Source organism: Caenorhabditis elegans, chromosome X (assembly GCF_000002985.6).
Source record: "Caenorhabditis elegans chromosome X".
Lineage (NCBI taxonomy): Eukaryota > Metazoa > Nematoda > Chromadorea > Rhabditida > Rhabditidae > Caenorhabditis > Caenorhabditis elegans.
Genome location: NC_003284.9, coordinates 3246694 through 3265563, shown reverse-complemented (window position 1 = coordinate 3265563; position 18870 = coordinate 3246694). Strand labels below are relative to the sequence as shown.

Here is an 18870-nt window from a genome sequence, read left to right as displayed (position 1 = left end):
TCAAGTGAAGGGGAGTAATTCTGGAAAAAAAAAGTCCCTAAATTCTGCTTTTCTAAAATATTTTCTCAGTGACCCTACAGTACTCTAATAGGAAAATAGTACTACAATAATACTTTTATTCCCCGAATATGTACTGGTAAGGGACATACGAATAGAAATGATAGCAGCATTTTAAATTCGGAATAACGTCGTTAAAGAAATCGTTAAAAGCCAAAATTTCCGAATATAATAGTAAAACTTTTAAAAATTGCTAGAAAATGTTGGCGTGCTTTAAAGCAATTTTGCCACTAACGCTACTCCACCTTTAAGTTATTAAGTATATTTGAAGTAACAGGTTAATTGATAAAATGACGTATTTTCACTTTATTATGACATTCACTAGAAATTTCCGGACAGCGATGTCATGATATTGAGTCAACTACATGGTACTTAATTACAAAAGTTCAAAATTTACCTTGGTTTTATTACTATTCAAAAAAAGTCTGTTCGAACACGATATTTATTCTATTAGAAACCGTTGACAGTTAGAAAAAAAGCTTCAGAGAGCTTAACGCAAAATAAAGAACGTATCACGGCTCAACAAATATAACTCTTTACGTCACACTACTAGAATACGTTTATTTTGCAAAGTCAAATCGTGGGAGCGTTACGCATATACACCTCATTCAATCTGAAAACCGAAATTCCACTTCCGGCGAAAAATCAGCGTGTAGGGGATAGTTTTCAAAAGTGCTGTGATAATTTAAATTTGTCAAGGATTGATAATTACGCTACCGGAACCTGCTCATAAGCATAACACTTAAAAATTGTCTAAATGTGAAAAATAGTTTTCACAAATGTGGAGTTTAGAGACGATTACTACCGTCTTTTATGGAATAGGGGTGGTGAAGCTTTTTTGGCGTGCTCATCATTTTTCTTTGACGCATGTAAGATGTATGAATACAAAAATAATGTAGTTAAATACAATGCGTTATCTTCGTGATATTCAGTATAGTCATCTGAAATAAAGTTTTAGCAGGTGCGGTAGTCAAGAAACCACACGAAATGCACTGGATTCAATACATATTTGGACAAAATTTTTCAGATTCACACAGGTGTTCTGCAAAGTAAAACCTGTGTGACACACTTCAGAGAATTGTCAAAATTGTCAAAGAATTGTCAAAATACAGATACAATGGATTGAGAGTGAAGGCAACCTGCAAATTATGGTATACGAATTAAAGCTTTACATGGAACTCACCTCGTGCTTGGTTCGAAAATCTCGCCTTGGAAAATTAAACCACTTCGTGAGTTCAAATCAGGAAATTGTCAGTGACAAACGCCAAACGGTTCACTTTTGACGATGAGGGATGCAAAAATCAATATTGCAATAATTTATTAAATAAAACTGAGAAATCATATTTCAAGTATAATTATCATCATTAAATATAAACATTCGAATTCTGAGATGACTGTCAGTAATGCAATACTTTAAAGTTGCTATTGATCCATTGGCTCTTTTGATATCCACTCCACCTTTTATAATCCTGTTTTTGAAACTTGGGATAAACTGGTCATATCCTTGTACAGATAGTGGAAAGTCTCTTACAAAACTATCTGGTTGCTTCTGAAAGTCCACCTTGTCCAAGATCACTGAAAGATCGTCCTCTACGCTCATTCCTTTCGGGACATCAATTTGAAAGTACTCGAGCCTGGGGTTTGATCCCTTTATCCAATGTCTGACGAACAAATTCAACTGATTCGAGTCGATAGCAACTTGCCCAAAAACTAAAAAAATGTTTGTGGAGAGAATATCATTAAGATTATATTTGTACAAGTACATCGCTCGTAAGGCATCAAAGTTTTGAATCAAGAACTCTTGAGTTGTGTGAGTTTTAGGTTCAAATACTGGAGTACAGAGATCAAGCGAGTCGCATTTACTTGCAATGTGCCTCATAATCTTTTGATGAAACAATGAGTCTGACATTTTTCTGGGATTCATAAAGCATCGAATATCGAAATCTCGGAACTCGTCGCAAATCGATTCAGTGCAATAGTTGTCTTTGTTTATTGCGAATTCATCAAGTTTTACTCGATTTAAAACATCCAGTAAGTGATCAACATACTTTCGTAATCCCATGCTCGGAATGCTCATCCAAATCACTCTACCAGTTGTTGAACTTTGGATTTTCAAATGCTCTCCGTTTCCGAACTTTTTCATTTTTTCTGGACCGTCAATAACTCCGTTGTGGATAAGTTGATCCATAAAAAACTGGGGATCTTCGACCGGAAGACTACGATGCATGTTGGAGAAAAATGTGAACTTGACTCGATCGTGGCGTTGGGTGACTTCGAATTTCCAGATTTGAACTTCCACAAAATCATTAATGTCTATTTCAACCACAGAGACGTTTCGATGCAGAGATTTTGCAAACTGTTTTGTCTTTTTCGAGACAAAAGAGAAATTCAATCTGAAATTGTTTAAATTTAATTATGATAAAGATAATAACTTACATTTCCAGAAGATCGCAGTGTTGAAGTGTGCATCGGAGAGCCTTTGAAGGTAGTTGTAAAATATTCATTACAGCAGAATGAGCAGTACAGACAAAATGACGGAGAAGGTTGAGTGGACGAAAGCGAGTGGAAGAAAAAAAGAGCAACTGACGTAAGACTATCCACTACTGTGCAAGATGACTCTGACGTACAAGGGAAAATGGACTATTCTGAATCGATATTAGGCAGCTGGCTTGTGGAGTATGGGAAGACACAGTTGACCACTGGAAATGCTAACCCGCGTTACCGTGAGTTACAATAATTCGTTGTCTACGTGACAATCCCTTTGCACGTAAGATATGACTAAAATTTCTCATTTTTAGACATATTCGTAATACATACAGTTGCAATGCAAAATGAAGACAAAGAAAATTTTGAAGGTAAAGCATTGTAAAGGAATTTTTAAAAAATGTATTTATTGTAGCAAGTGCCAAAAAATGTATACTAGCTTGTACGGACGTTTTTTTTTTTTAATTGATAAAAATATATAAAAGCTGATTTTTTCAAAAATTCAAAAGTATGGGAAAATCATATGGAGTCATTCTTTTTTATTTCATAAAACTGTTTAGCATAGTCAAAAATACCAGAATATGCTAATCAAAGTATATTAGCTTGTACGGAAGTTTTTTTTTTTAATTGATAAAAATATATAAAAGCTGATTTTTTCAAAAATTCAAAAGTATGGGAAAATCATATGGAGTCATTCTTTTTTATTTCATAAAACTGTTTAGCATAGTCAAAAATACCAGAATATGCTAATCAAAGTATATTAGCTTGTACGGAAGTTTTTTTTTTTTAATGATAAAAATATATAAAAGCTGGTTTTTTTCAAAAATTCAAAAGTCCTGGAAAGTCATATGGAGTCATTCTTTTTTATTTCAGAAAACTGTTTAGCATAGTCAAAAATACCAAAAAATGCCAATCAAGTATAATAGCTTGTACGAAAGTTTTTTTTAAAATTACATTTTTAGCACATTTTTAGCACATTTTTAGCACATTTCAAGCACATTTCTAGCACATTTTTAGCACATTTCAAGCACATTTTTAGCACATTTTTAGCACATTTTTAGCACATTTTTAGCACATTTTCAGCACATTTTTAGCACATTAATGGCACTTTTTTTTGTATGATAGAACATGTAGAATATAGGTGCTAAGTGATCTTTATCTCTGCATAAATAATTGAAACAAAATTAATGTGTAAAAATAGTAGAAAATTTTTTTGGTCCACTTTCAAAATTATGAGTGGCAATAACGGAGTCACTTTTCAACAGTAAATGAACAATTTTCCAAAATTATTGATATTTGGTCCTTTTGGCACCATAGGCGTAGTTTTTTGCCAATTTCCCACTGGTGCTACTCAACGTTTAGATGAAATCACATAAAGAAAACGACAACTGTAGTTTAAATAATGGTTGTTGCAGAATTTGGCAGCGAGATCATACTCTAGTGTTAAGTTTCTTACCTCAACATGTTCATTTTTTAATCTGTAGAAAATTAAAAACTAATAATTGGGATAATACATTCCACCAAGATTCCAAATTGAAAACATCAGAAGATTGCTTGAAAATAAATTTATTTTTTTCGGAAATGAAATTGAATTGCAAATTTAAGAAAATTTCAATAGAATAAGTTTAAACTTTTATGGGAGTCTCTTGTAGAATCTGCGGCCTTCGATATTGTTGAAGCTCATCTTCTGTAATTAACAAAAATGTATGTCAAATAGATTGACCAAATTTTACCTGAATAAGAAAATCTCCATCAAAGTAATACTCATAGGTTTCTTCCTTGGATTCTCCCTCTTCAAGTGGCTTGTGATGTTCGAACAAGTGTCCGTCCTTGAGAGTGAAGGTAACCTGAAAATTATAATTGAAATAAAAATAAAATAAAAAGTACATGGCATGGAACTCACCTCGTGCTTGGTGTTATCAAGACCCTCTCCTTCGAACTTGCTTCCGATCTGGACGTTTTTGTAGAACACATCTTTTTTCGATGTCAAGTTGGAGTAGTCGAAGAGGTTTTTGTTAGCATTCTTGGCAAAAACCTTCTTGAATGTCGCAAAGGTTACAAGCTTTCGAGTGAACCATCCGTATCCTTTGGCAGTGAGGTACTCATCAAAATTTTCAGAGTGATCCAAGTCGAAGGTTCCATAGAACTTTTCTGGAAGCTGTTCGGCAGCCACAAGGGTAGCTCCACAAAATGCGAGTAAGATGAGGAATTTCGAAGACATTTTTGTTCAAGTCAATGACTGAATGACTGAAGTGTCCACAGAAATGAAGATTGATCAAGACTCCGCCCAGTTGCTCAATCGACAACACAATAAAACTGAGGTCAGCCACGTGTGTAATATAGGGTCACGGCACGGATGGCAACAACAAATTGATGATCGGACTTACTTGATTTTCAAAAATCCTCACAACACCTGGAAGCTAATAATAAACAAAATTTAAGAGACCGAACGAAAACAATTCATCGATTACTTGTTGAAATGCAGAATGAATTTTGTCGAAATAAATTTAAACGCGTTAAGAAAATTGAAAAGAAAACTGCTACGTTTTTTGACTGCACATCAAACAATTTAAGACTTAAAAAAATATTTTTAATGAGGTCCTCAAGATCCAATGATTTTAGTTATTAAACTATGTATTTTGAGAAATGGTTCTTATTTAATGGTACCTTATTCAGAAATTAAATGTGAAAATCAGGAAAAAAAAAATAAAAAAGAGCATACGAAAGAGTAGAAAAAACTCCATTTTATAGAAAACTTTCGAACACAACATCGAAAAAAAAAAACCGAAAAGTGATTGGATTTTGACCCACCCGAAATTTTAAACTGGTTGTGTCCTTTTTGTGTTTTGAATTACGTTTTTGCAAATATCACGGCGCAATCGAACTTTCATGTTTTGATTCCAGCATAGGTTCAATTCATCTGATAATTTGATTCTTAATTTCAAGTCTTCAATGTGCAAAATTTTCTTTTTAACACTTGTGTCACTTTTACACGTTAACAAAAATTCAAATTTTAATCAACTTTGCTTTCTAGAACTCCTAATATGTACATTTTTAAACCAGTGAAAACATTTCCCAAACAAAAAACTTCAGAGGGCTATGCAGCATGAATCACAAAAGAACCGCGTTATTTTTCTTATTTTTTGCCCCATATCACATTACAGAATCGATCTAACTTTTCAGTTTATTTGAAACTTGAAATACATCAGTGGCAAAAAAAGTACATTGAGAAATCAATTCATACAAAAATTACAATAGTTTCTGAATATTTATGGGAGTCGTTTGTAGAATCGGCGTCCCTCAACTCCATTGAAACTCATGCGCTGAAAATTACAATCATGAGAATGTGAAATTGGTTTTTAAAAAATGTTTATAACTTACCACAAGAAGGAATTCCTTATCGAAAAGGTACTCGTAGGTCTCTTCCTTGGCGTCTCCTCCCTCGAGTGGCTTGTGATGCTCAAACAAATGTCCGTCCTTGAGGGTGAAAGTGATCTGAAAATTAATTAATTAATCAATTTGAAAGGTTACTTGAAAACTTGCAAAAGCGTACCTCGTGTTTGGTGCTGTCAAGTCCTTCTCCCTGGAAGGCTTTTCCAAGTTGGACATTCTTGTAATGGACGTCTTTCTTTGATGTCAAGTTGGAGTAGTCAAAGAGGTTCTTGTTGGAAGTCTTAGTGAACACCTTTTTGAATGTGGCAAAAGTGACAAGTTTACGAGTGAACCATCCGTATCCTTTAGCAGTGAGATACTCATCAAAATTTTCGGAATGGTCCAAGTCAAAAGTTCCATAGAACTTATCAGGGAGAACAGCAGCTGAAGCAGCTCCAACAAGAACCAGGAGAAGAGCGATTTTAGCGCACATGGTTGGCTAGGTCGATGAATGAACGACTGACGTCTTGGCAGGACTGTGGGCTGTGTGTCGACGTCGTCTGCGTGGACCCCGCCTACTTGCACAGTCGTAAACAACATTGTACGGCAAGAAGTGCAGCCCACATGTCGATTGCGCTGACGATTAGCAGAGATGGACGGCTGGACTCGGATGGGTATCGAAAGAGAGTGTAGCATAAATGATTCGGGGCAGATTTTTTTTGTTCCGTGTGTTGGGGTCAGTTCGGATATTTTTGAAGAGAGTAGTTGCATGAATCGGGTCCTGGAAGACCGAACAATCAACTCAAAATAATTTCGTTGAAGGTTTAAGGCGAATCGAATTGCAATTTCCTTATTTGGTTGATATAATTTTATGTTATCATTATCTTTCATAGTCTATAGTATGATTCTCCATTTCTTCAGCAAACATTGAATACGGCAACAGGTCTTCAGGTCTGCAGTTCAAAACACAATCCATGCAGGGCTGGGACTTTGGAAAACCAAAAAAAACTACCGGAAAAAATTATGAAAATTTTTATTCATATAGAATTCGACCCACAGAAAAAGAAAACGACTTCAGAAAAAAAGTTTTTTTGCCGCAGAATTTCGGTACATTCGGTTTTGGGTTTTTTTGGTTTCAAAATGAAAACGAAAAAATATTGTAAGGATCCCATAAAACACAATTTTTCAAAAATATTTTTAAACTTTCAACACTAGCTAAAATTTTTAAGACACAAAATTGTTTTTTTTTCTGGTTTTCAAATGTTTGAGCCCTATTCCCAGATGACAGAATTCATATTAGAGATCATTGTTTTCCAGATGGCCTTTCCCGTAAATTGGCCAATACGATTCTCACGTTTTATTGGGCTACAATAGACCCATCTACTTTGTACCTTGGCTAATCTGTTCTATGTCCACTTTCGATGTTTGACCTCCATCTGTTCATTCGTTTTTTTTTGTGAGATCATGCAATTTTTGAAAATGGCAGAGCAAGTCTAAAGGGACAATTGTTTATTTAAAAGGACAGAAAAAATAAACATCTGTGATTAATAATGTGAAGAGCTCAGTTTTATGTTGTGTTTATAATTTCTACTTCTTTCCGGTCGATCGCTTGAACCAACGACGGCACGTGATTCCATTGTTGACCATTTTCTAAAAATGAGAAAATTAGTGGAAGAAGTTGTAAAATGGAAAAAAGGAAAAGAGAACGAAGTACACACCATGACAAGTTGATCGTTCTCGATAGTGTAGTAGTACGTCTCCGCGCTGTGTTCTGGGTCGTTGAGTCGGATATGGTGCTCAGACAAAACTCCGTCTTTGAAGGAGAAGGTAATCTTAAATATAACAATATTTTTAAGACACTTGAATATTTTTTGAAACCTTGTGTGCAACTCCATCAAGGCCTTCTGCCTCGAAAGTTTTCCCGAGCTCCCACCCGTGGTAGAGTGTATTCTTCTTTGAAGTCAAGTTTTCCATGTTGTATTTTCCAGGAGTTTCATTTTTGGCCAGCACCTTGCTCACTTTTGCCAATTTGATCATTTGTCTCACAAACCAGCTCACTCCTGTAATTAAAATTACTATTAAATGTACACTATCAATTATTTTTACCTTTAGCAGCCAGGAACTCGTCAAAGTTCTCACTTCTGTCGAGATCATACTTTCCAAAAAACTTCTCTGGAATTTCAGAAGCCGCCTCAGCCATAATTGCTAAAAAGCAAAAGGAGAATAAAGTTAAGTACAGATTCATGACGAGTAAATGTATGAAGAATCGATTGGTCGCAAGAGCAGATGGACAATGATTTTATCTTGGGGGTTAGATCTATCTATATTCTTCTTCTTCACTTGATTTATTACATAGGCCCAATGGCTCGGTATCATTGAGATCCGAAATTGTGAGCATCTGCCTCATAGCCCTATGCTTTGAGTGTACTCTGGAGCACACAAAATGCACAAAATATATTACATTGGAATTTGGAAAGATTGGAAAAAAGTTAGAAAAAAAACAATTAACACAACTGGAGAATAAGAAAAAACAACTAAAATAAAAGGAAAACACTCTGCTATTACAACTAATATATTCAAATAGAACTGACAAAACGGGATGCGTAAGAAATGATAAGATGAAGTAGTGGTCGGACAGTTGTTATCAGTGTTGTTCTGCACCATCATCACTTGCATAATATGACTCCGCGCAGAACGGTCGGAGAAAACTGATAATACATTTGGTTAGCACACAGAAGTAGCAACTACATACAATTGATTTATGACGGTTAGAGGTTAGAAATAAAAATTGAAAACTGAGGCTGGAGAAAGCTGATCAAACAGAAAACTGTGGAACGGGGGAAACGATAATATGAAGAAAAAAATCCGCATTCCAAAAGCTAAATGTATTTCTAAAAGATTACAAAAACCAAGGGTATTCCTGCAAATTTGTCTTTGAAAAAATGGAAGAATACGGAAATGTGGTGCTGAAACGTATAAATAAAACGAATAGAAAAGGAACGATTAGACACCTGGAAAAACCGAAAGTCGCTGAACAATACAATTTTCGTAAAAGGACCGGTTTAGAACATTTTCAAAAAATTACTAAAATTCGAATTTTTTTCACTGTTTCTTTTGCCCTGTTTTTTATTGGTAAGTCTGCATTTTTAATAATTTTTCCATTGATGATAATTCTCCTTGGAATTCCAATTTGAATGGTTTCCATGAGCGCGACAGTATTACAAAATAGAGTTTTTGTATTCATGATATGTACAAACTCTGTACGTTTATTCTATAACATTGAATTCCAGTTATACTTAGAATGTTTTTTGCAACATCATATTATCTTACACTTACACTATCTTACACAGCTTGAAAAAGTACTGAAAAATCCAATTGAACTTTAGATTTAAATATTTATGTTTGATTTCAAAGTTTTAATATTTATATTTGTCAAACATCATTTCTAATATTGCAATTTGTAAGTAAGCTTCCTCAATAATGACTGTAATCATCCTCCTCATCAGGTTCTCCTGCATCCAGTCCAACTTCTTCATAGTCTTTTTCCAATGCTGCTAAATCCTCTCTCGCCTCGCTAAATTCTCCTTCCTCCATGCCCTCACCAACATACCTAAAATCCAAAAAAATAAATTAAAAAACGCCCGATTGCCAGATGCGTTGACTCACCAGTGAACAAATGCTCTCTTCGCGTACATCAAATCAAACTTGTGATCAAGACGAGCCCATGCCTCTGCGATAGCTGTTGTGTTGGAGAGCATGCACACAGCGCGTTGGAGCTTTGAGAGATCAGCACCAGGGACCACAGTTGGAGGTTGGTAGTTGATGCCGACCTGTAGATTTGTGATTTGTGGCAAAATGGGCAAAGATAAGAAAAACTATGAAATCGAAAACGTGAAGAATGGAAAAAGAGGTAACCTTGAATCCTGTTGGGCACCAGTCGACAAATTGAATCGAACGTTTTGTTTTAACTGATGCAATTGCAGCGTTGACGTCTTTCGGAACTACATCTCCTCTGTACAGTAAACAGCAAGCCTGCAATTAAACAAAGTTAGATAACGGGGCCGAATTGCAAAAAATGGATTGTTGTAACTTTGTTGAAATTTATCCTGAAATTGAATACTGTTTCTAATTGAGATCGGGTTTTGTATTTTCAATATTCTTATATTTTATTAGGGTCAAATGTTAATTTGCCATCCGGTGGCAAGTATCAATTTACAAAAAATTTTTTGAAAGTGGTAATTACTGAGTTTTTGGCACATTTTGAGAACCCCTACAATGCTTTAATATTAATATTTGAAACGTAGGTTCTTCCAAAAAAACACGACTTTCAAAAAAAGTGAGACCACATTTTGAAACGGAATAAAAATTGTTAGAAAAAATTTGGTCATTTTGGCACAATAGGAAAAACTGTTCTCTGAGCTTACTATTAGCATCAACTTTTTTACACAGTATCAACTTTCTGTCAGAAACTTGGCAATTCATTTGGAATGTTTTTTATGTGCCATATGCGAAATAAATTCACCATATATTTTCCTCTTCTTGGATCACATTTGACCATTTGCGCTCCTGGCTCGAAACATTGTTGGGTGATTTCAGCAACCTTAACTATAGCAATTAGACCAGCCTTCTCTGAACACTTACCGTCATTTGCTCGTGGTATGCTTTTTCAGCGGAAATAATTGGGGCATATGTTGTCAGAGGAAAATGAATTCTTGGGTATGGAACCAGATTAGTTTGAAACTCTGTCAGATCCACATTCAAAGCGCCATCAAAACGAAGTGATGCGGTGACTGAACTGATAACTTGCGCAATCAGTCGATTCAGATTGGTGTAGGTCGGACGAGCAAGGTCCAGGTTTCGACGGCAAATATCATAGATCGCCTCATTATCTACCATAAATGAGCAATCGGAGTGCTCAAGAGTTGTGTGAGTTGTTAAGATAGAGTTATACGGCTCCACCATGGAAGTTGATACTTGCGGAGCTGGGTAAATGCAAAATTCCAACTTGCTCTTTTTTCCATAATCCACTGATAAACGTTCCATCAGCAGAGCTGTAAACCCACTTCCAGTACCTCCACCGAAAGAATGGAACACAAGAAAACCCTATAAACAAATAAAATTATATTTATTATGTATTAATTTTGGCTATACCTGCAGCCCTCTACAATTTTCGACGAGACGCCGTACACGATCCATAACAACATCGATGATTTCCTTTCCAATAGTATAATGCCCACGGGCGTAGTTGTTGGCCGCGTCTTCTTTTCCAGTCAAAAGCTGTTCCGGGTGAAACAGGGTTTTGTATGTTCCGGTGCGAATCTCATCTATAAATGACAGTGTAGACAAGATAGTTAAAATGATTATACAGTCTGGACAGGATGATTATAGATATGAATCATACATAAAAGTAGTTTGGTCGTGTTCATATTCATTTCCTATATTCTTGGCACTTGTGGTGTGTGACTGCAAGATTACGGTGGTGAGTCCATTTTTTTTAAATCTTGGTATACATTTTCCTACTATAAAATTTTTTATTTATTGTTTTATACGTATATCAATACAGATATTCAACTCTTCTTAAAATATCTTATGGCGTTATTCACGTGGTGTCAGGCTGTCTCATTGCGGTTTGATCTACAAAAAATGCGGGAAATTTTTGCCCAAAAAAATGTGACGTCAGCTCACTCTTAACCATCCGAAATCAGTTGAAAAGTCTGCGTCTAACCTCCCGCATTTTTCGAAGATCAAAGCGAAATGGGACTTTCTGATTCCACGTGGTTATTCAAGTAATGTTGCAAGTTTGAATAAAAATTTTAAAAAATCTCAAAATATTTAAAGCGCTATTTCGTAATCTTAATTACGTTAATTTGTTATTTTGGAAAATCTAGAGTGTTATCCTTCAATCTGATGTAAAGTTTCTTTTACTTTTCTTAAATTTTTCAGCCTTCTTTATGAGGCTCCGGAAATGTATTTTCACATTAAAAACCTTTTGTAATCTACTCCATTTTTTTCCAAAATTTGATTAAATTGTTTTGAGCATGTGTAACGAAATAACAGCACTGACGGAAAATTCTTAGACTTGTTCCTTCAGAAGTAAGTTTGATCAGAACAATATTCTACTTCTTTCTGAGCACCATAGTACAATCCTCGTACTATTCACACTTTGAAAGTTCCTAAACTCTTCCGTTCTACACAACACGCTCGAATCGCTTCCAATAGCTTTATAATCGACACCATTTGAAGGGTAGAGCATCAATCAAGACAATGATCGTTTTCCGCATGCACAATTGCTTTGTCAAGCACGCGCGCACCGCTACTAGTCTCCCACATAATTGCTCAACACTCCCGCTTCTTACCAATCGGGGTCGGCTCCAAATCGACCATTATAGCGCGTGGTACATGCTTGCCAGCCATCGTTTCCGAGAAGAATGTGTTGAATGAGTCGTCGTCCACACCTGAAAAAAGAGGTATTACAGCACATCTTTCATTATCCAGACCTACCTAAGCTGTCCTCTTCATTGATCATTCCATCAGGTTGAATTCCATGTTCCAGGCAGTACAACTCCCAGCAGGCATTTCCCATTTGAACTCCAGCCTGGCCCACGTGAATTGAAATCACTTCACGCTGAAATTCCACGTGTTTTACTACATTTTCTATAAAATAACTTACCGAGCGATTGTTGACCATTCTGAAGAATTCGAAGAAGTAATAGCAAAAACAAGATCAAAATGCGAATCCAAATCCAAATCCCGAAAAATGGGGATTCAAAATTGAAGACGACGAGGCAAGGGGAGGGCGGCGCTTTCAGGATGTAGGTAATCGGTGTGTGCCCGCCGCACGCTTCGTGCCACGACGTCTCTCTGCCGTCTCTGGCGCACCCATGTTCAGACCATGTAGATGTGATGTGGCTCAGAAATGATGAGGAAAGAAATGTGTGTGTCACGCCACATAAGATTATGTGAAGAGTTTGAAGATGAATCAGTTTTCCGGAGGGAATTATTAAGATGTAAATAACGATGTCAATTTTGGCAGTTGTCATGAAATGTATTGGGATCTGAAAAAGATGATATGTATTAGGATTTAAAAAAAAGGTTTTAAAAATTTGGACAACTTTAACATTCAGAAAAATAAGGTAAAATATCCAATCAAATTTTATTAATAATTTCAAAAATTCTGCAATCGTTTTTTTACATAATAAGACTTTTGGATTCTTGGAATTTCAAGCTTGAAAAAATATGTCTTAAACTAAGAATAGTAATAGCAATAGAATAGTTTTTCATGTGTTAACCCTATGATTAATCCATCAAAGGTAGTAGAGTAGCGCCAGTGCGATTTTTAAATTGCTTTAAAAAGTGTACATGGCACCACCGTGACCAAATATTATAATTAAAAATTAAAAAAAAATGGAAAAGTGGCAAAAATGCATTAATTGCCAGTTTTTCACAGTCGATGAAGTTTTTTCAAAAATTGTTTTGGAAAGTTTTGTAATGATATTTTCTTGAGTACCCCATTGCCGTTACTCTACATTAAGAAACATTTTACAGTAGAAATACTATACATGTTTTTAATGAAAAGATTATTCAGAATATTTTTAAACTTTATGGTTCGCCGAAATTTTTTTTTTGACGGAAATTTAAAAATGGACGGTTTGTAACCTCTTCCGGACGTCATTTTTTCCCAACAATTAATTTTAAAAAAATTCAAACAATTTACACCACAGTTTTGCCGTAAAACAATGGAAAAAGCAAAACTATATTTAAATACAATATGGTCTATACTCTTGCTTGTTTTCAATTTTTTTTTGTTTTCAAAAAAAAAAAGTTTGTGGGTTTTTTGGTATTTTTCAAAAATATCATTTGACCTTCCATTCGTATCAACATCCTGTTACAAAACTGCAACTATAGTCTTTTCTTTGTGACTTTTAAATATTTCTCTGTTTTAAATTAGTCTGAAAAAAAAACTGATTTTGATGCAGTGAAGAACATAAGTGCTGTAGACATTTCAAGGTTGCGAATTGATCAAAGTATCAAGAAGAGACAAAGATGGAAACGACATGTTCATCAGATTTTTGCATGACTTGCTATTACTGTGTGGTCGTTTCTACTTTTCTAATTTTTACCCTACAAGTACAAACCAATTTGAAGTGTTTACCAATTTAGACAATTCGACTAGTTTAACTTTTAATCGTACTTTATATACTTTATTTAAAAAAGAGAACATTTCCCCAATTTTCGTTTAGTTTTGAATGTCTTATGGTTTTCAATTTTGAAAACACCTATAGGCGTGAAAGACATGTTTTCTGCCCTTCCCGACATGTTCATATTTCACAGACTATCCGAAACCCAATTGAAACATATTCGCTTTACCAAATTACACACACACGCACACATTACAAGCTGTTGCAAAGTGTACGTAATTCCAGTTTTTCGTCCGATCATCGCCCATCTATAGTAATGAAAATTAATTCTTGCTGTCACTTGAACTTACGCTTCACCTTCAAAGTGCCGTCACTCCTTCCGTCTTTTTTGTCGGTGTTGGAAAACACCGAAGATTGGAATGAAATAAAAAAATAAACAGCATTGATTTTGGTTGAAATGTTAGGCGAACAGTTTTTGAAGCAAACTGATGGCCTGTTTATATTCGCTGAATATTCCATTTTAAAACTTTTTTCATCCGTTATCAAGTCATTATTGTATGGTTGTGTATGTCCTTGGGCACTACATCCTTACACTAGTCATGAGAAGAAATCACAAAAAGCGGTTCAAGACTTGTTCAATTATTTATTTTCTGCTTTACACTTTCGGATAAGGAACCTGTGTTTTGACCTTAAGAACCTATTACCGTTATCTTCTTTTACATTAATCTTTGATATTTCATCCTTCATTTTTTGTAGATGTTTCTAAAAAAGTCGCTTCTAGAATAATTGTTATCCAGTAAGAACTGGATATATTTTTTGGATACATTTTTTGTATCACTAATTCATGACTAGAATACTGAAATTGTGAGAGTTAACTTTAACTTTTACTAGGTCATAGATTAATGCACTAGACAGTCAGTAAACGTCGTATTTTCTTGTCCTACAAAATTTTTCGTTTTCTTTGAAATAAAAAAAAACATTTTTCAGCACAAATCTGTTTGGAAACAACTGTAAATGTAGATGAGGCTTGTTGTGCTCATCTTTTCAATTTTCATCGTTTTTTCAAGTGGCCATACTGTGAAACGGCAGGCAACCAACGATGTTTTTCAAGATGTCGTTCGACAAAAGACACGAGGAAATAAAATTCAGCAGGTAAACTTGTGTTGTTCTTAAGTTCTTGATTTAATGTCTCAAGTTGTTTAGCATGTTTTCGTCACACGGTAGAAATTATTTTAAACATTTTCACAATCAGAATACAAATTAGTAGAAGGAAAAAAAATGATGCATAATGTGAAAAAGTGCAAATTTGAACACCTATTTTTTTAGTTTTTATTTACATTAAAATTATTTTTTACCATATCAATTCCCCCAAAAATTCAAAATTTTTATTTTGGTTTTTTTTTCTTTTTTTTTGGGACGAAAAAATTTGCAAAAAATTTTCCCGTGGAGGAGAGTTGAACTCATATTTCACTCCAAGATTTTGATGGATTTTCAATTAAACGTTTCTTAATTGTTTAAGAAAACAATCAGCAGACCCAAAATGTTTAGCAGACCCAAATATTTAGCAGACCAACAAATCATAAAATTTCAATCGCAAAAATTGCAAAACCTAGTTAAATCCTAGCAGCATGCTTCCAATTTTAAACTATGTTTTGGTTTGAAAAAGCCACCGGCGCTTTTCACGTGTAGTATTTCAATTTTTCAGTGTCCTTGCGTGATTCATCCACAATCGCAACAATGCATATCTTATGATTCTCGATATATTGCTGTAAACTATGAAGAAGCAATTTTATCCTTTCTAGATCTGACAAAACATAGCAACAATGCAGCTCCTTTAATTGTAAGTTTAGCTCGATAAGCTTCCAGTACGAACGAAAACCTTTCTATTTAGAACAGTAATACATTTTCTTGCCAATCTCAAGAATGTATGCAATGCTTTTCTCTGCTTTATCACAGACTTGGTGCTCTTGGCTTCATCCCTTCCAATTACAGGTTAGAGTGGGGAATTGACGATATAATCAAAATTTTCCAGATCTTCAATATCTCCCCTACCTCAAAACCAAGTTCAACCTAATCTTTGTCCACGTTATAATTTAGCCAGACCAATTATTGCTCCGGTCCCGCCTCCAATTGTTCCTTCCTATATTCAAAGTCTTATCAGTGCTGGCCAACAATTTCGAAGTACAATTTCCCCATCTTCTCCGCGGTCTCGTTCCAATCATGGATCTCCCCCTTCCGCGTCTCCACCAGTGGGATAGATGGGAAAAGTTTTACAAAAGCTTAAAAAAACCATTTTCAGATTCCACAAAACAATCGTAACAACAACAATAACAATAACAACAACAATAATAATAACCAAAATGGAAATTCGCCTAATCGTCCACGGAACCAAAATCAGAACAACAGAAACCAACAAAATATGCAAGGGCAGGGAAATTTTAATCAGGTATACTTTTCAAAAAAAATCGAATTTTTGCCTTATTTCCGTAAAAAAGTTGCAGAACCAAAACCAATTACAAAATCAAAGAACCCAATTCCGCAACAACCAGGCAATGAGAAACCGGTTCCAGGCGCAACAGAGAGCAAATCAGTTTCAAAATAATGCCCAGCGACAGTTTCCACAACAGAATCAGAACAATTTCCAACAAAGACCATGGCAACAACAACAACAGTTTCAGCAGCAACCACGTTTTCAACAGCAACAACAATTTCAAAATCCCAGAAACTTCCAGAATATCAATGGGATACAACATCACTGGAATGGTGAGTTATTTTTTGGTTAAAAAAGAGAAAAAACTGCGTTTTTGTTCAGGAAGATTTTGGGAGCCAGCCGGTCAAGCCATTTCTGAAGCAATCAGGAACCCTATTCAAAATAGTAGGTTGCTGATAAAATTATAAAAGATATGATATAAGTGTAATACCTGCCAATGTTGGTAAATTTGTATCATTATTCACTTATATGGAAGGATTATTTGAAAAAGATTAGAAAACTGAAGTTAGGCATTTATACTAGAATACTACTCAAACTCAGTTAATTCGTTAGTTATTGGTACGGGGTGAAACATTGAAATTTTGAAATTACCTTCAAAACCATGAATTCTATATTAAAATTCTTGTAATTTTGCATCTATTGTTTTGTTATTTTAGTTTCTTATAATAGGTAGTAATCGAGAAAAAACTGTATAAAAACTTTATGATACATTTTCGGTGCTATGTAGGGGCACAGTGATCTTTAGAACTTGAACTTTCCGCATTCCCATTTTCTACATCCGATACAAAATTTTCCATCTGTGACTACCACTATGACTGAGATCGTGGCAAGACCTACTCAGAATATAATGTGCTCCTTTAACGGACTTTTACGACATTTTTACAAAATTACGATACACATTGAAAATTTCAAAAATATCAGCTTTTCAGCTGTCGGAAATGGATGGCAAGGTGGATGGGGAAGTAACGGCAATGGTCAAGGAAATGGCGGAGGTGGTGGATCCCCCCAAACGCCAGTTCAAATCCAGCCAGCACCCGCTCCAGCAGTTCCTCAAGTTCCACAAGTTCCTGGATGGGGAGGTGGCACTGGCGGCGGTGGGAATATTGGGTTTCCAGGTTGGGGCGGCGGAGGTTCTGGAGAAAACAATAATAACCATAATTGGTTTGGAGGATTGTTTGGCGGATTTAAAAGTAACTGCCAAATTTTGTTCTGTTTCAGAAAAAAAATTTCAGATCGACAAAAGCGAGCAAATCCTTCTGTAGTGATTGGTAAAAGATTCACGATAAATTGCATGCAACGGGGCGATTCTGAAGATGATATGCTAGCGTTATGCGGTAAAGTATAAAGTTCTGAGAATACTAATTAATGGAGTGTTTAGGGTCTTGTTGGACGTGGCGACAACTACCAGAAAATTATTTTCCAAGAATCATAAACGAACTGAGTTGTAAGCCAGATGATTTTTGCTTATCAGGTTAGTGTTGAAAAATTGAAAAATAAACTTATAGCATAGCAAGGTTATTTCAAAGTATTCAAATAAAAATTCACGTATTTTTATTACAATATAAAAAAAGTGCAAACGATCTATAATCCGTATTCTAAACTCCTAGATTCTGTAAGAGTTTTCATCTAAAATTCGGATATTTATAGGCTGGGGTGAGTGTGTCCAACAATATCGAAACGTTGATGTGCTCCGTCGTGATAACGGACGCTGGGTTCCCACAGTTATCACAACTTCAACGTGCTGCGATTGTCGAGTTCGTGCGGGTACTGAAATTCATTCTTTAGTAATTGGTGATAAGCATTAATATGGAAACATAAATCATAGAACACGGTCACTGAGCTCTGTAATTTGGTATTTATGCTTTTTTCTTGTGATCTTTATTTTCCTATTTTCTACATTTTTTCTCTGAATTCAATGTTAAGTAAACCTTCTTTTCATGTTCTCAAAATAATTGTAATAAATATTTGTATGTCGTGCAATGTCAACATTCAACGATCGTTCAAGTTTTGTCGGTATTCTTCGCTACCCGTTACTCAGAAATAATTGTTTCAGCGAAAACGATCCACAAAACCCATTATCATCTAAAATGGGCCTTTTTTGACGTGATGGTAAATATGATAACACAGACAAACGGGCTAGTTCGTAGTTTTCCATTTTCGTATAAATTCGAAATCATTTTCAACTTTCGTGTCTCATTTTAAAATTTAAAACAAAACAAAAATCTGAAGTTAAAACTTATTACTATTTTTTAAAAAATTTCTCACTCTCCCTTTTACCTTTTCACCTCGAAAAGCAGCTGCCAATGTGCGAAGAGAGCGAGTGTTGGC

At 35.1% G+C, this 18870-nt stretch overlaps 6 protein-coding genes and 2 non-coding genes across 9 annotated transcripts; 2 read left to right on the top strand and 6 right to left on the bottom strand.

Annotated features, from left to right (window-relative positions):
- Positions 1–1357: 1357 nt before the first annotated feature.
- fbxb-71 (F-box domain-containing protein) lies at positions 1358–2664 on the bottom strand. The gene is made up of 2 exons (NM_001322617.3): positions 2494–2664; positions 1358–2450 (listed from the first exon to the last, which is right to left on the bottom strand). The coding sequence occupies exons 1-2, from the start codon at positions 2559–2561 to the stop codon at positions 1403–1405; spliced, it is 1116 nt and encodes a 371-aa protein (NP_001309501.1). The 5' UTR covers positions 2562–2664; the 3' UTR covers positions 1358–1402.
- Positions 2665–4093: 1429 nt separating this feature from the next.
- Positions 4094–4954, bottom strand: lbp-2 (Fatty acid-binding protein homolog 2). The gene is made up of 3 exons (NM_076157.10): positions 4445–4954; positions 4275–4388; positions 4094–4228 (listed from the first exon to the last, which is right to left on the bottom strand). The coding sequence occupies exons 1-3, from the start codon at positions 4760–4762 to the stop codon at positions 4175–4177; spliced, it is 486 nt and encodes a 161-aa protein (NP_508558.1). The 5' UTR covers positions 4763–4954; the 3' UTR covers positions 4094–4174.
- A 797-nt stretch (positions 4955–5751) lies between these two features.
- lbp-1 (Fatty acid-binding protein homolog 1) lies at positions 5752–6422 on the bottom strand. Its single transcript, NM_076156.8, has 3 exons — positions 6095–6422; positions 5923–6036; positions 5752–5864 (listed from the first exon to the last, which is right to left on the bottom strand). The coding sequence occupies exons 1-3, from the start codon at positions 6404–6406 to the stop codon at positions 5811–5813; spliced, it is 480 nt and encodes a 159-aa protein (NP_508557.1). The 5' UTR covers positions 6407–6422; the 3' UTR covers positions 5752–5810.
- Positions 6423–7408: 986 nt separating this feature from the next.
- On the bottom strand, positions 7409–8554 carry lbp-3 (the record flags this gene model as incomplete). Of its 2 annotated transcripts, none has more annotated exons than NM_001392744.2 (4): positions 7409–7563; positions 7632–7745; positions 7792–7973; positions 8020–8554. In NM_001392744.2, the coding sequence occupies 4 exons, from the start codon at positions 8156–8158 to the stop codon at positions 7501–7503; spliced, it is 498 nt and encodes a 165-aa protein (NP_001379901.1). The 2 variants fall into 2 exon arrangements, with proteins under 2 accessions (NP_001379901.1, NP_001041250.1); NM_001047785.4 differs by having other exon boundaries at positions 7501–7563; positions 8020–8113.
- A 740-nt stretch (positions 8555–9294) lies between these two features.
- tba-9 (Tubulin alpha chain) lies at positions 9295–12764 on the bottom strand. The gene is made up of 9 exons (NM_076154.6): positions 12584–12764; positions 12415–12538; positions 12270–12368; positions 11065–11237; positions 10555–11016; positions 10436–10513; positions 9829–9945; positions 9580–9743; positions 9295–9523 (listed from the first exon to the last, which is right to left on the bottom strand). The coding sequence occupies exons 1-9, from the start codon at positions 12599–12601 to the stop codon at positions 9388–9390; spliced, it is 1371 nt and encodes a 456-aa protein (NP_508555.2). The 5' UTR covers positions 12602–12764; the 3' UTR covers positions 9295–9387.
- F40F4.10 lies at positions 12132–12255 on the bottom strand. The gene has a single exon (NR_070653.1). It is a non-coding gene; the product is annotated as an Unclassified non-coding RNA F40F4.10 (non-coding RNA).
- A 1401-nt stretch (positions 12765–14165) lies between the features above and the next one.
- Positions 14166–14304, top strand: F40F4.9. The gene has a single exon (NR_070652.1). It is a non-coding gene; the product is annotated as an Unclassified non-coding RNA F40F4.9 (non-coding RNA).
- A 728-nt stretch (positions 14305–15032) lies between these two features.
- pqn-37 (Prion-like-(Q/N-rich)-domain-bearing protein) lies at positions 15033–18522 on the top strand. Its single transcript, NM_076153.5, has 11 exons — positions 15033–15203; positions 15757–15891; positions 15943–16043; positions 16084–16300; positions 16351–16497; positions 16553–16814; positions 16864–16926; positions 17472–17732; positions 17775–17876; positions 17921–18013; positions 18190–18522. The coding sequence occupies exons 1-11, from the start codon at positions 15072–15074 to the stop codon at positions 18345–18347; spliced, it is 1671 nt and encodes a 556-aa protein (NP_508554.3). The 5' UTR covers positions 15033–15071; the 3' UTR covers positions 18348–18522.
- The last annotated feature ends 348 nt before the right edge of the window (positions 18523–18870 follow it).

Bases quoted from the DNA above. Each gene is read 5' to 3' on its own strand.
- fbxb-71 (NM_001322617.3), bottom strand. From the start codon at position 2,561: ATGAATATTTTACAACTACCTTCAAAGGCTCTCCGATGCACACTTCAA. The intron at 2,451-2,493 runs GTAAGTTATTAT...AAACAATTTCAG, and splicing joins CACTGCGATCTTCTGGAAAT to ATTGAATTTCTCTTTTGTCT.
- lbp-2 (NM_076157.10), bottom strand. From the start codon at position 4,762: ATGTCTTCGAAATTCCTCATCTTACTCGCATTTTGTGGAGCTACCCTT. The intron at 4,389-4,444 runs GTGAGTTCCATG...TATAATTTTCAG, and splicing joins TTGATAACACCAAGCACGAG to GTTACCTTCACTCTCAAGGA. The intron at 4,229-4,274 runs GTAAAATTTGGT...TGTTAATTACAG, and splicing joins ATGGAGATTTTCTTATTCAG to AAGATGAGCTTCAACAATAT.
- lbp-1 (NM_076156.8), bottom strand. From the start codon at position 6,406: ATGTGCGCTAAAATCGCTCTTCTCCTGGTTCTTGTTGGAGCTGCTTCA. The intron at 6,037-6,094 runs GTACGCTTTTGC...ATTAATTTTCAG, and splicing joins TTGACAGCACCAAACACGAG to ATCACTTTCACCCTCAAGGA. The intron at 5,865-5,922 runs GTAAGTTATAAA...TGTAATTTTCAG, and splicing joins ATAAGGAATTCCTTCTTGTG to CGCATGAGTTTCAATGGAGT.
- tba-9 (NM_076154.6), bottom strand. The intron at 12,369-12,414 runs GTAGGTCTGGAT...CTCTTTTTTCAG, and splicing joins CAATGAAGAGGACAGCTTAG to GTGTGGACGACGACTCATTC. The intron at 11,238-12,269 runs GTAAGAAGCGGG...TGTCATTTATAG, and splicing joins TTTGGAGCCGACCCCGATTG to ATGAGATTCGCACCGGAACA.
- pqn-37 (NM_076153.5), top strand. From the start codon at position 15,072: ATGAGGCTTGTTGTGCTCATCTTTTCAATTTTCATCGTTTTTTCAAGT. The intron at 16,927-17,471 runs GTAGGTTGCTGA...TCAGCTTTTCAG, and splicing joins CAGGAACCCTATTCAAAATA to CTGTCGGAAATGGATGGCAA. The intron at 17,877-17,920 runs GTAAAGTATAAA...TGGAGTGTTTAG, and splicing joins TGATATGCTAGCGTTATGCG to GGTCTTGTTGGACGTGGCGA.